At 41.8% G+C, this 15,276-nt stretch overlaps 1 protein-coding gene across 1 annotated transcript in view; it reads left to right on the forward strand.

Annotated features, from left to right (window-relative positions):
- Positions 1–14,977, forward strand: part of TTL (tubulin tyrosine ligase) — a 28,969-nt gene extending 13,992 nt beyond the window's left edge. The window contains exons 2-7 of the mRNA XM_082217138.1: positions 159–237; positions 3,477–3,709; positions 4,755–4,890; positions 5,043–5,312; positions 6,460–6,603; positions 8,019–14,977. Coding sequence (XP_082073264.1) covers positions 159–237; positions 3,477–3,709; positions 4,755–4,890; positions 5,043–5,312; positions 6,460–6,603; positions 8,019–8,133 — 977 coding nt within the window. The 3' untranslated portion in view covers positions 8,134–14,977. The remainder of the gene's footprint in view (positions 1–158; positions 238–3,476; positions 3,710–4,754; positions 4,891–5,042; positions 5,313–6,459; positions 6,604–8,018) is intronic.
- Positions 14,978–15,276: the final 299 nt, after the last annotated feature.

A 15,276-nucleotide genomic window follows, 5' to 3' on the forward strand; every position in this document is an offset into this window, starting at 1 on the left:
GAGCTGTGTTTCCGCCTAAACAAAATTGGAGATCATTTGCCTGGATAAATGTTGATCTCTTTTTTTAAAAAAACTTTTTCGTGCGCACACGTGTACACTTCCAAATTCATAAAGAAAAGGTTAAGATATAAAAAAACCTCTCTCTGTCTCTTTTGTAGGTCACGAACCTGGACTTGTGCAGCTGGTGAACTATTACAGAGGAGCTGATAAGCTTTGCCGCAAAGCTTCTTTAGTGAAGTAGGTTTGGCTCTTTATTTGCTTTCTTGTAACTATGGGTTATAAGGGACCCTGTGCAGCACGTTTTTGTCATTTTTTCCTGAAGTTACATGGGAGGGGGCAGTTAGATGCAGGATACTTGGGGGGGGGGACGTGAGGGGAGGAGAGGTTGAAGAAACTCCCATTGTGCAAGCAGAAGTCCTTGTACAGGGCTGCTACAGACATGAATTTTGCCCCGAGGATATTTACACCCTTGACATTTGTATTCTAAAAAAGAATGTTTATAATCATTGTTCCTTACTGTATGTTATGAGTCTTCCTTAAAAACCCATACCTTTTCTTGTGAAGGCGAAATAAATTACAGTGGTACCTCGGGTTAAGAACTTAATTTGTTCCAGAGGTCCGTTCTTAACCTGAAACTGTTCTTAACCTAAAGCACCACTTTTAGCTAATGGGGCCTCCTGCTGCTGCCGCTCCGCCAGAGCACGGTTTCTGTTCTTATCCTGAAGCAAAGTTCTTAACCCGAGGTAATATTTCTGGGTTACCGGAGTCTGTAACCTGAAGCGTATGTAACCTGAAGCGTATGTAACCCGAGGTACCACTGTACTGGGCCATTCTGCCATAGTTGTATGTCCTTTTCAAGACACATCTCTTGATAGACATGCAAAATGTAGTATAAGCAACAAAGAGATTTGTGGCACCTTAAAGACTATAGCTTGCACCCCGTAATTGTACAGTCAGTGCAAGGCTTTTCTCTTGTGTAGTGGAACTTCCTCCACCTACGCACGCCCTAAGTCTGTTCTGTTCTGCATTTCCCCCAAATCCCATGGAGCAGATTCGGGGAAGGGAGGAAAGTCCCTTTGTGCAAGAAAATCCTTGTGGTGATAGGACACGAGAGCTGCCCTCAACAAATTTATTACTTCGTAAGCCTCCGTGGACTCAAGCTCACCCCTCTCCCTTTTTGCTGTTTCCTCTTAATAGCAACAAATCGCACCTTTTCCCCTGCAGCAGACCCCGCAATTTGTTCCTTTCAACTTGTAAGAATATGAAACACAAAGCCTTCTTTGAAATAATAAATGGTACTATGACTGGAAGCCTTCCTTTGGCGGTCCGCTTTCAGACCTAGCGTGATTTCCGTGAAGCCGCCTGACACGCCACTCTGATTCTGGGCAAAAGATGCTTGAGGGCTCGTTTTGATGTGGTCTAAACCACTGAGCCTCTTGGGCTTGTCGATCAGAAGGTCGGCAGTTCAAATCTGCGCAACAGGGTGAGCTCCCGTTGCTCTGTCCCAGCTCCTGCCAGCCTAGCAGCTTGAAAGCACGCCAATGCAAGTAGATAAATAAGTACCGCTGTGGCGGGAAGGTGAACGGCGTTTCCATGCACTCTGGTTTCCGTCACGGTGTCCCGTTGTGCCAGAAGCAGTTTAGTCCTGCTGGCCACATGACCCAGAAAGCTGTCTGTGGACAAACGCCGGCTTCCTTGGCCTGAAAAGCGAGATGAGCGCTGCAACCCCATAGTCGCCTTTCACTGGACTTGATTGCCCAAGGGTCCTTTTCCTTTATATAGTGGCATAATGTAGGCCTTTTCATGCTGCCTTTATTTGCATATGGAGATAAGCCTTGAGGCTGTGTGACTCGTTAATTTCAAATGAGCCTTCCTTAAAAACCCTGACCTTTTCTTGTGAAGGCGAAATAAATTACTGGGCGATTCTGCCATAGTTGTGTGTCCTTTTCAAGATACATCTCTTGATTGACCTTTTGCAAAATTATATTCCGCTTGCCCTTTAGTGCTAGAAATCAAGCTGGAATTAACTAGAGTGTCTTCTTCTACAACTGCATCTCAGTTTAACTCTAGGACCAAAACTGATCTTAATCCTCCTAGATTCCGACCCAAACCACCTCAGTAAAGATTCTCAGCGATTACCCTGCCAGAGTTCAGAAAACCATGAAAATTACCCTGCGCTCAGTTCTCACCTTTGGCTCCTACAGGTGAAACTCGAAAAATTAGAATATTGCAGAAAAGTTCATTTATTTCAGTAATTCAACTTAAAAGGTGAAACTAATATATGAGATAGACTCATGACATGCAAAGCGAGATATGTCAAGTCTTTATTTGTTATAATTGTGATGATTATGGCATACAGCTGATGAAAACTCCAAATTAACAATCTCAGAAAATTAGAATATTAAATGAAATCAGAAGCTGTCAGCATGTGACAGTGGCCACATCCTGGGAAACGGCTTCAACAGGCCGGCCAAACCAGGTGAGGGGAGCCGATGGGTCTCAAACCCTCAGTGAGTTAGGGGCTTCCCCTGCATGCGAAGAGCGAACGAGACCAATAGTGAGTCCAAGGATCAAGCAGGCGGTTCTGCATGTGCTGTAGAAGTAAGTGAAAGGCACATGGGACTCTTCAGCCTGGAAAGGTAGCCCATATAGGGATATCTTTAGGAGAAGAAGAGGCTATGGAGTACCTCCAAATTTTACAGCAGAGAGATATTGAAGATAACGACTTGCCCCTTTCAGGAAGCCTTCTAAGTGGAGATCTCTCCCCCGCCCCCATTCAGTATCTGCATTGGATATTGTCAGATGGCTGCTGTGGTTGCTCGAGAGTAACCAGGCCAGACTCCGACCTGTCTTTTACCGGCTTTATTTTGGTGCAAGCTATTTACAGTGAAGAGCATCATAAGTTCATGTCTGGCTCAATCGCTAGCAGAATCCGGGAGTGGTCTGTTTTTGTACCTCCCCCAACGTAAAAGTTTCGTTACCCCCAGCCGTTTCCGCCCCTCCCTGCGGCTCAGACTACTACGCAGGATGGGCGATGGCAAGAGCGTGCTTCCCTCCTCTCCGGCTTGCTCAGGAGTGGTGTTACGGCTTTTACTAGCATCCTCTGGTCCTTGCACCTCTGCTCCACTAGAGGTGGGGCTTTCCTCCTCACCGGAAGAGGAACTGCTTCGCAAGATTTTTGGAGGCTCCCTGTAACGCAACTGCCCTTCTATCTCTCGCCTCTGAGCCAATGGCAGTTCCCTGACAGATATAAATGTTTATGTGTCTATATAAATGGTTTTTTAATATGCCATGCTTTTGAATTGCGTTTATATATGCAGTTGTAGTGTGAAACTGTTTTGAACTGGTTCGTAGGAAAGGGTTCGTAAAGGAACTAAATGGTGGTGGTCGTGATGATTTGAAAGGTCTTTCAACTCCAGCGTGCCCTATGGAGGGGAAAAACCCAACTCAAATTAAATCCTTGTCTCTTTCTTTAGACTAATCAAGACAAGTCCTGAATTAGCAGAATCTTGCACATGGTTCCCGGAGTCGTATGTGATTTACCCAACTAATCTCAAGACTCCAGTGGCTCCAGCACAGAATGGGACCCATCATTTGATAAACAACCCAAGAACGGATGAAAGGGAAGTTTTCCTGGCATCCTATCAGAAGAGGAAAGAAAGCGGAGAGGGAAGTGTGTGGATAGCCAAATCTTCGGCGGGGGCCAAAGGTTAGCAAAGAGAGTCTCAAATTATTGAGATATTTATCCAATAGATGCTAGAGCAGTGTGACAGCTAAGAGACTGAGGCGCAAATCAAAAGAGCCACAGACCCACTCACGGTCTCAGTATCTTACAGCAAAGACGTAATAATATTGTATGCTTTTTTTAAAAAAAAGTATGTCTCTTTTGTGTGTGTGTGTGTGTATAATTTTTATTAAGTTTTCTATTTTACAATTTAAAATATTCATTAAACAACCCTAAAATGTCATTGACTTCCCCTTTTCCATGGTTCAATTTGCATATCATAAATCCCTGCATATTTTACATAAACTAAACCATTCAGTATTCCATTATTACTTCTATCAAAACTTATTTACACTGTTGAATTTATCTTAATGCTGCCAACATTTTCAAGCGTACACAGTCTCCCCCCATATATTCAATAAACATTTTCCAGTCTTCTTGTTCTCTTATTCTATACGTTAGGCCTGCAAACTGCACATATTCCACCACTTTAAGTTGCCATTCTTCTTTGGTTGGGACCTCGCGCTTTTTCCATTTTGGGGCTAATGAAACACGGGCCGCAGTAGTGTCATACATAAATAGACTTTTTTTGACGCCTGGGAATTTCCATCTGAATTATCCCCAACAAAAGGGACACTGGTTTTAAACATTTTCCCCCCAATTCATTATAAATCGTTTCCCAATACTCTTTTACCCTTTTACAGGTCTACCACATATGAAAGAACATACCCTCAATCTCATTGCACCTCCAACACTTATCTGATTCCGTCTTATACATGTATAAGATGTATTAAAAAGTATGTTTCTACCCTGCTTTTTAGCCAAAATGGCTCCCAGAACGGCTTGCAAAGATGAGCAGTAATATTCCTCTTTCCCACAGGCTTACAATCTAAAAGGGATGGCACACAATGGAAAAGGGTTGGAGGGGAAGGAGAAGTCATTGTTCTTTTTATCTTATCACTTCTTTGTTGAGGCGGAGGCTTGTACTTCGTGTCCAACTTCTTCGCTTTCGTCTTTTCCTCCTGGTTAGGTGAAGGAATTCTTATTTCTTCGGAGGCTACGGAACTTCTGGACTTCATAGATAATCAAGGGCAAGTGCATGTGATTCAGAAATACCTTGAGAAGCCTATGCTTTTAGAACCAGGTCATCGCAAATTTGATATTAGGTAAGCTCTTTTCATATTGATATTTCATCTCAATAACCCACTGAAGTGAAGGTTTGGTGTGAAAGGCTGGTAATTAAATCTGATTCTTCTGAACTGAAAATTTTCTTAATGGTTTTAAAAACACCGCCTCTATATTTTTTTCCACCTTCTAGAAGCTGGGTGCTAGTGGATCACCAGTATAATATCTACCTCTACAGAGAAGGCGTTCTACGGACCTCTTCCGAACCTTACAATAGTGCTAATTTCCTGGACAAAACCTGCCATTTGACCAATCACTGCATACAGAAGGAATATTCAAAGAACTATGGGAGATATGAAGAAGGGAATGAGATGTTTTTTGAGGAGTTTAATCAGTATCTGATGAGCGCTTTGAACATTACTCTGGAAAACACAATCTTATTGCAAGTCAAAAATATAATAAGGTAACGTGTTTTACATTTGTTAACAACTGTTCCCTGAGGATTCTTCCAAGACAAAGGTTACCATTATTAATCAATTTATGATTGATGGGGTTTTTTTTCACGGATGCTTTTAGAAGTAGGGTATTGTGTTAATTTGTTGTACACTCATACCTTGGATCCCAAACACCCTGGGACTTGGACGTTTTGGCTCCTGAACTCCACAAACCTGGAAGTGATTGTTCCGGTTTGTGAATGTTCTTTTGGAACTCGAACATCCGATGGGGCTTACGTGGCTTCTGATTGGCTGCAGGCTGCAGCCAACCAGAAGCAGCAATTTGGTTTTTGAACATTCCAGAAGTCGAACGGACTTCTGGAACGGATTCCGTTCAACTTCCAAGGTTGTACTTTAATGTCACTGTTAGTCCCTAGAAGAACACAAGAACTTAAGAAGGGTTTGCTGGATCAGACCAATGGAACAACCTGCCTGCCAATTTTGTGATGGCCCAAGGACATCATCTGATTGAGTCAAACTCAGCCCGTGAGGCTGATCCTGCAAAGGAATCTACCCAAAAACGGTTCTTGGGTGAAGGGCGGTATAGAAATTTAATAACTAATAATGAAATAATAAAAGCGCCTATGGTCTACAGCACAGTTTGGCATTTACAAAGCACATATAAAGCACATATTTTAATTAATATTATTTTCCCCTCCTTTTATATAAACTCCTGTAGACCATAATTACTGCCGGCACAATATATGTCTTTTTTTATAGCTGACAGTCCCAGCAGCGGATGTTACTATGCATTATTTGGTGTTTGTTAAAGTTGGGATGGTTTTAGCATATACAGTTTGACAAAGATTTGTCAGTGTGTTCGGACTGTTATTTTATTTTCGATTTTGCTGTTCTGTAATTGGTGTGTGTTATATGTTTAATAGGGACGCGGGTGGCGCTGTGGGTTAAACTACGTCATGGGGATTCGAACCGCCGACCTTCTGATCGGCAAGTCCTAGGCTTTGTGGTTTAACCCACAGTGCCATCCACGTCCCTTGAATGTTGGATATGTGACTGTAAAAAGTTAATCTGAAAAAGCAAATAAATTAATTTTAATAATAATAATAATATTGCTTTGGGCTGATATCAGGCGTGCTCTGTCCTTTTTCCTTGCAGAAGCTGCCTTATGTGTATAGAACCCGCTATCAGCACCAAACACCTTCATTACCAGAGTTTCCAGCTCTTTGGCTTCGATTTCATGGTGGATGAAGACTTGAAGGTCTGGCTGATCGAAGTGAATGGTGCCCCTGCGTGTGCCCAGTAAGTTCTTGTCGCATGCTGGCATGCTTTTCAAGCATGTGGGTGAGCTGTGTCGCAATATGGAATACTCTGTAAATTCCAGACCCTTACTGTTTTGCATTTTGCATTTGCATGGCGATCGTGGACACACAAACATTTCTCTCTCCCCTTGTAAAGCTGATGTAGGTGCTGGAGAGAGAGGTTTGGAAGAGAGAGTCTTACATTCTCGGGGCAGAGTTGTTGTTATTTTGGGGTTTTTTTACTTACTTTTTTTTTAAACAATTTTTATTTGGTTTTACAAATATAAACTTATAACAGTACAACCACACACATCAGCAGTTAAAAGATTCCTCTGAATCTCTGGACTTCCCACCTTCTCCTCCAAACCTTTCCTGCTGCATATGATCCTTCTGTGCCAAGCTGCTTGTTGCACACATGCGCAAGGGTGCATTGCTGCCCAGGAAAGGCAGGTAAGATAGACAGGATCTGCCGAGAGAGCCACTTCCTAGCCTCTCTCAACAGTGCCATCCACACTGCACATACACGTGTGGATTCCAGGAACCATAAGCGTCTGTACTTCATGTCTGTCCTGCTCTGCTATAATAGGGGAATTGAAGGTGAAGGCCAGAGAGGCAATGAACCCCAGCAGCCCTAAATCTTAATATTTGGAAATTAAATTGCCGAAGATATCAGCTGGTGCATGGAAAGCGTTACGCCACTGTTTCTTTGTACCGCTTGCTAGCAATGCCAGATACTATTTGTGCATCTGTGCAAAACAACACATGAAGGGGAAACTGGGCTAGCAGTTAAAAAAAACAGGTGTCTTCCTGCATTCGTAGACACTTGGCCAGCTGTGTGTTTAATATCCTTATGAGGGTGGCAGCGGCCTGTATTCGTGAGGGATCTTAGCTAGGATTCAGATTCCTGTTTCTCCCAGCTCCATAATATCAAAGGAGAAAGACTGTCTTCCGGCAGTAACGCTGGGGATTTATTTTGAGCCTTGGTTTAGGTTGAGACGAGTTATAAATAAATATTATTAGTCATAACACGACATTTCAACAATACAATGCAAACTGGCCTCTCAAACCCACAATATTCTTTCTAATCCCCGCCCCCCCATGTCTGCTTTTGTTAGCCACACTGGTGATAGAACATTGCGCTATAATAAATCAATTTCAGTTTTAGAGTGGTTTTTTTTAAAGGGATGGGTCTAGATAAAAGGGGTTTCAGTAGTCCTTTGCCGAGAGAGAGAGGAAATGATACGAAATCCGATGTTCTGAAGAATGCCACTGCTTTACGGTGCTATTCTGTCCATGCTTACTCAGGAGTATGTCCCATTTTGTTCAGGCGAGTGTACTCCTAGGTACGTGTACATACACTATGCTCAATCAACTTCTCTAATTCAAACTTGTTTCTTCTCATTTTTTATTTTTTAGGAAACTTTACGCAGAGCTATGCCAAGGTATAGTGGATGTAGCCATCTCTAGTGTCTTTCCTCTTAGTGACACTCCACAGAAGCAGAGCCAGGAACCAATATTTATTAAGTTGTGATGATGATCACATTTTTTATAAAAAAAAAGTCCACCCAAAACACATGGGAGAACTGCGGCCTACGGATTTTGTGGGGGAAAGAGGAAGCTTGGATCGATCATTACACTTGCTCACCAGGCAGAAAGGATACAGAACGACGTCTCGGAAATTTAGGGGGGATGCCAAGTTTCCAAGAAAAGTCCAAAATGAACCAAAGCTGTCTCATCAACGCTGTGTGTGTGTGTGTGTGTATTTTGGAACACCTTTGCTTTTGAAAGGATTCTTGCAATGGAAGGAAATTCTGTAGAACAGTGCAACAGTTCTGCTTTAACGTGAGCAAAAACAGGGACGTTTTGTTTTTCACACCCCTCCAATGTAATAAATTATTTTAGCAAAGCATTCTTCCAGGGATTCCATGGCTTGGAGGTTTTGTCAACTTAACATACTGTCATGTGGGTATTGTTTTGTTCTGTTTTGTTTTGTTTCCTTCACCTGCTGCAGTTCTAGTGCCTTAGCTTTGTTCCCAATAAGTAACTTATTTTATTCTTACTTTGTTCTGTAGCTTTTCTTTTTTTTAAAGCTGTGGGGTATAAACTGTTCCTTTAAAAACTGTTATATATGTGTGTGTGTGTGTGTTGAGTTTTAAAAAAAACCTGTGGTGTTTTTTTATTATTGAACATTACAACGTGCAGAAAACTAACCTGAAGGACTGCTCTCCCCCTTTTGACTCCCACCCCAATAATGCAGGAGGGGGCATTGTTTGACTGTCATGATGGCGCTGGACTACAATTCCTATCATCCTTAGCTGTTGGCCATTCTGATTGGTGCGGATGGGAGTTGGAGTCCAACATCACCTGAAGGTTCCGTCATCCCTGCTCTAATACAGGCCGGCACAACTCGTGACCTAAACAAGTCAAGGCAACCAGCCATGTTCCTGTGGCTTGGCAGGCCCTTGACAATCTCTCTCTGTTTGCAGACCCAGGCAGCTTTGAAATGAAAGGTTTGTTAAGACTGCAGTCTTATGTTCACTTACCTGTAAGGCTCATTGAGACTGATTTCTGCGTGAACATGCAAAGCGTTGGGCTGTATGCCTCTGAGACGTTGCTGTGCATAGTTGATAATGGGCAGCATTTAGCTTGGTTGGCCAGAGGTTTTGCAGGCCATCCTTAATGTAGCTTCCATCCGTTATTCCTCAGGATCTGGTATTGCTTTTTTAAAAATAGCAAAAATGGCACTGAAACCAGAGCACGTGTGTCCTAGCATTAGGACCTTTCCCCCGCAAAATGTTCACATCATTTAGACTCCAAAGCTCTGTGTGTCATTGGCTGCAGAACCCTTTTCACCACCTTTTGTGTTTTAACTATTTTTCCCCTTTGACTTTTACTCTTTTGGTTCGTTTTATTCATATTTCTTAACGAGGGGAGATCACTGGAAAGGAACATTGCCATCTTCTTCTGTTGCATTAAAAAACCCATCCTTTTGCATATCTCTTCATCTTATTCTGATGCTTTTGAGGTTCCAAAACACAGGCCACTGACCGCTTTCCTGTTTGACAGATGTTGTGGCTTGGTTCAGACGTCACAGCCAAACCACGGTTTGGTGGTTGTGAACTGACTTGGAAGTTCTTATGGTTCCTCTTTCCCCCATATTCCATGCCACCATTTTGGTTTGCAGTAGCAATAATTCTCCATGATTGCCCAGTGAGCAAACTGTGGTTGCCACAACCACTGGTTTGAGTCTCAACCAGTATTGAAACAAACCATGGTTAGGAGGCACGCTGTGGTTTGTGATAAAGCAGTTTTTGCCCAATTTGGACCTTACGGCAAATTAAGTCTACTGTGAACTAGGTGGGATGGAGGGAGCAAGCAAGCCTGTTCGCAACCGCGAAATAATTGCTCTCTGCCATTATTTCTCTGAAACAGTTCTGTATAGTTAGAACTAACTAGCAACAACATTGCATCCACAAGACTATCCCATAAAATAAATTATTTTAAGATTCAGTTTATTATATAAAGAAGCTGACATTTGGAAGTTCTGGATTCAACCATAAACATACTTACATGTAAATAAGGCTGAGTGCAATAGGAAAAAAAGATGCTAGAATTTTGTTTTTAAGGTAGTCGCTATGGTCTCTTAGGAACCCAAGAGGTAGGCGAAATTAGATCTCATGTATCATCTGCTGCACTTGTGGTATCCTCAGAATGCATAATATGAGATTAGATGCTGCTTGAATACATACAACCTGGTCCTATACATGTTTACTTAGAAATAAATTCTGCTAGTTTCAATGGAACTTGCTTCACGTTTGAGAGCTTAGGATCAAAGCTTCAGCTTTAATATTCAAGAAAGCTTTGCAAAAATAATTGAGCAAAGCGTGGTAAGCTATAAACTATTAGGTCTTGTACTCAGACTTGTGCTTGAGATTGCTCAGCTTTGGGGTTCGGCAGCGATTGAACACTTAAAGCAAACATTAACTGCTCTGCATCTATGACTCTTGTTGCCCTTGCAGACTTGGCTACAGAAGCATGCCTTCGACATTTTATCAAACCAGATTAACTTGCCTGGCAAGTCATTCAAATGTTTGGGTGACAAATTTGTAAGTTCTTCAGTGGCAAAAAGGTGCTTCCGACATACTTAATGTAGTGAATCCCCTTTGGAACTAAATCCAATTGCTCTGGCTTAGGAGGGGTCAACTTTTAACTACCATAGCCCTTGTTCCTGGGGTTTAACAGCATCTTGATGACGCTTACTTCTGCATTGTAAACATGCTGCCTTTGCAAATCGGCTTACTACAAGAGGCCAGACCGAGACAGTCCCCCGCTGCCTGCTATTCGGTTGGCAACTCTTGCTGGATTTTGGATTGGATTGCATGCCATTTTAGACCATTGCTCCCTATCAGTGTGAGGCCATTGTTCCTATGGTAATATGGCCTCCCCTCTGAATGGAAAATGGCTCCCCAGGCAAAGATGGTGGAAAGTGTCTTCTGCTTCCCTAATATGGAAGAGGCATTTACTGGCAGAACAGGGTCAAAACAGGTTCACATCCACCAAGGCAGAACATGCCATAACCCACTTCAGAAAGTATTGGCTAGAGGAGAGCTGTTGGCTCGGAAAGATGTGAAGGCCTCACAAAGGCTGGGTGGTCTGGTCCTCCGATTGACTGCACATTGCCTCCACTTGAAGGGTTATTTTCTGATTTTGCTTATGGAAGGAGAGGACACTGTGAATTGTGTTGGGCTGTGTCTTCAGAGTCTGATTAGTCTATCAAAGCAAGATCTTCTGGCCTAGAAGGTCTGGAAGTGGGGGGTGATAACTTCCCTAAAGGCGCTTCCTCTTCACCCTTGTCTTCCTCTGAACTCGAGGGCAGACTGAGCCCTGAGAACATTTGTCTCACCTGGTATCGTGTATTCTGGTTGACAGTGCCTTTCCACAGTCTTGGGCATGTATTCTAGCACTGAGCTATGGAGCTTCTCCTTTACAGAAGCTGCTATGGGCTCTCTGTTTGCTGCAGAGGATTCCTTTTGGGTAGCAGAGTCAGTTCATGTAGGATGCTAGGCCCACACATTCTGAGTCTGCAAGAGCAGAGAGCACACCTTGACACTCATCCATTGCTCTCCTTTGTATAGTGAAGCGTGGCATGCAAACTTCTTTTTGCAGAAGCTTGTCCGCCATGAGTGATCATCTCATGGAGGAAGGAGGACCTCAACAAACCTAGTATTGCCCAAAACTTTGCTCAAGGAACCACTGCTGTAAGGCACTGGGAATTTTTCAGATCTCAGATTAGACATTCAGCCACTCAGGTTTTAATAGTGAGGGGTGTATAAATATTGAATGGTTTTAGGATCATGGCATGATAAGCTAAGAAGTACATGGAAGGAAAGTATACACTGTTGTCTCCTCTCTCCTGCAGCCTTCTGAAAGGCCTCGTGGAATTGGGAAAGGGGGCTGATGGGGGACAGGGAATTGCCCAAATTTAGGCTGAGGTCAACCCAAATTCAGACAATTCTCCCTTTCCTCCAGGAGCCCAGGTTGTTTCAGAGAATCTCCTGAACATTTCAAGATAGTTCTAGAGAGGGAAGGAGACAGGAAACTTTCATTTCACAGTCTTCCTTAATTTATCTTAGGCTCTAAGCCCATGACTTCTGCTTTATTTTTCTCTCTATTGAGACTTTATTGTTGATGTCTTCATTTAAACATTCTTTTTGCATTTTTCCTCCATTCATCGTCATTTGTCCCCACCATCAAATTGCTAACACTGCGTTTGTTGTTCCATTAACTAACTGGATCCTCCCCCACAATAAAAAATCATTGCGATACGTAATTTTATAGCTGAGGAGACAAGATGTGAACTGTTGATGGAACAGTTAAAATTTCCTTGGATTATTGCATTTAATCCCTTTTTTGCAAGTAGAATAATGTATAATGCAAATTTGGGTATTCAAACAATTTTTGAACATCCAGTACATAATTCATAATTCATTGCTGATATGACTTGAGTAGGTGACCTATAGTTATAAATGCATTTACATGAAAATGGGATATAGTTCTCTTAATTTTAGGAAGTAAAAATTGGATAAGAGATTTGGATAAGAGATTACCAGCTTTTGGAGAGTTTCCTGAAACTACCTTTGCAGGCAGACTTTGTATGACAAAACGCGGCAAACGAAATGTGATGCACAGCATGACTTTTACGAGTTTAACAAATGCAGAATAACAGGACAGCACTTAAAAGTGTCTACTTGTGGACTTAGAATTTCTGCCCATTGCTATGAAAATTCCTTTTTGGCTTTGTAATGTTCTGTGGGAAAGCCTTGTTTAGGAACACAAATATAGCACATAAGGTTTTTTTGCTTTTTTAAAAAAAAAGATGTCTCTTTAAAAAAAGGGCTGTGTTCCAATGTAAGACAATTATGTGTATGGCCTCTTTTGATATTCGGGGATATCTTTTCTACGCTGTAACTAATTTGTGTGTCCTTTGTATTGTGGTGGAATCATGCATTCTAGAAACCTTGTTGTGTTGTCAAAATCCAATGACTTGCAGATCTTTTTTCCAGTGGGATTTCGGAAACGGTTTTCTGCTCAGCCAAACCTTCGAAGCAATAAGAGAATGGAAATTCAAGTACTAAGGTGTATATACCCACGTTCTTAGTGCAAATATCATGTACATTTGTTCCATAAAATGACTGAAACGTACAGTAGATAGTGACAAGACAGACTTAAATACAGGACGTGATTGTGACTTGAGTGAATGGACGAACGATCTGAAGCATCACTTTCGCAAAAATGAAAAATGGGTACATTGTGCCCCATTTTGAGAGAGACATGTTGTCCAGTTTTAAATACGTAAATAAAAAGCCCAACCGTTTGGTGAAAAAGCCCAATGCAAATAGATTGACATCTTTTCCTTTTAAAGTTAGTCAGTGGCGTAATCTGTCAATTCAATACAGTATTTAGTGTAATTTATCCTGGTGCGATTTGTCTTAATTTTACATTGGATACAGGATTGCAGCTCAGCCTACATAATCCTGTATCCAATTACCTGGGGATAAGCCTTATTCAACTCAGTGGGACTTACTTCTGAGTAGACACATATAGGATTTGCCCTCTTTTGCTTTAATTTCTGGATGAGGCCTAATCTGAAATTGTTGAGTTTTTAAAAGGATTTGCTCATGTGACCCATCCCGCGCAGAATGTGTACTTTACTGTTGAGGAGCTAGAAAACTCAATTTCTGCGACAAACAGTAATTTAAGACTTAGAAGATGGCGGTGTTAAAGTAGAAGCCCTTTTTAAATGTAAGCACTTTTAGAAACCATTGCCAGAAACAATAGGTAAGAAAATAAAAACATTTAGGCTATCCTCCTAAACATGTTTACTTGGGGAGCAAGTCCCATTGAATACAGTGAGACTTGCTACTGATATAAAACTTTCATAGGATCGAACTGTTTCTCAGGGGTTTCCTTCTCAGATGGTTTCTACTGATGACTGACATTTGCCCTCTATCACTCTCCTTACACGGTATTTTAGGCTCTGGCTAAATCTCAAAAGCACTTTTTGGAAAACAAAAAGGGGTAAGATGGCCACAGCATGAAACTGGGAAAGCTGTCTGAGAAAGACGGCTTTTAAACCAGTGGCTTGGCCACTTCTACTCCTGACAGTGACTCTGTGCCTTCAGCAGCTAAGAAGAAATTCAACCGGTGTTGCTTTACCCTACTCTAGGCTGCTCCTATTGAATTTCGGCCTGTTGTGAAACTGTTGAAGGAATGGCAGGGCCTCTTTTACAAAATGGGTGGCAACCCTTTTAGCAAACAGCAGTCCTTTATATACAGGATCTGGTGAGAAACAGGGAAAGGAGACACACACACACCCTTCTTCCCATCAGGATTTTATTTTCCAAGTGGATTCGTGTTTTAGCTCATAGGAAAAATATCCTATATAAAACTACCCCTTCTGTGCTAAAAACTCTAAAATGTGCTCCTACTACAATTTAAGTGGTTGGCATGCGAGTTATTACAAACACATTAATGATGTTCCTGACCCCAAAACCAGTTTCATTCATGTGGGGAGCCTTGCATTTTCCACTGTATTTGAGAGTCCTCAGTACTGAATGTGTATGAATGGTCAATGCATGTCTCATTCTCTGAGCATTGTCTGTTTAAAAATAAAAAAAAGGTTCTGAAACCATGTCATATACACAGTGTCTGAAGTTACATCATACGGATCTTTCATCTTCAGAATATTGTAGCGTGTGGATCTTTGTGTCTGATGAAATATGTGACTGTAAGCAGTGCATGGTTTGCTGACATTCGTATTCAAACCTCTCCCGAGCAATTTAAAAATATAAGCAAATTAAAAATATAAAACCTAATTTTACTTGTGCGTTCGTCTCTTTCTCTTGAAAAAGCAGGATTAAAATGTGTGGGAGCGCAGGGATATACAAACAAGAAGGTAAACAGCTTGTCTTTCAAGAATTTTTTGAAGTCCCTTGGTCAGCAAGGGGCATATTCTTAATGTAACAGAGAGGCTAAGGCAGGATCCTTACCCTCCTCTTCAGTATTTACCCATAAACCCACATCTGCTTTGAAGCATTTCCCTGGTTAAATACGTGAGAGAATCATACATCTGCAGGGAAGTAAAGTAAGCATTTGGGAAAGGGATGAAGGACCT

Source organism: Podarcis vaucheri (genome assembly GCF_965113315.1).
Source record: "Podarcis vaucheri genome assembly, chromosome: 3".
NCBI classification, from domain to species: domain Eukaryota; kingdom Metazoa; phylum Chordata; class Lepidosauria; order Squamata; family Lacertidae; genus Podarcis; species Podarcis vaucheri.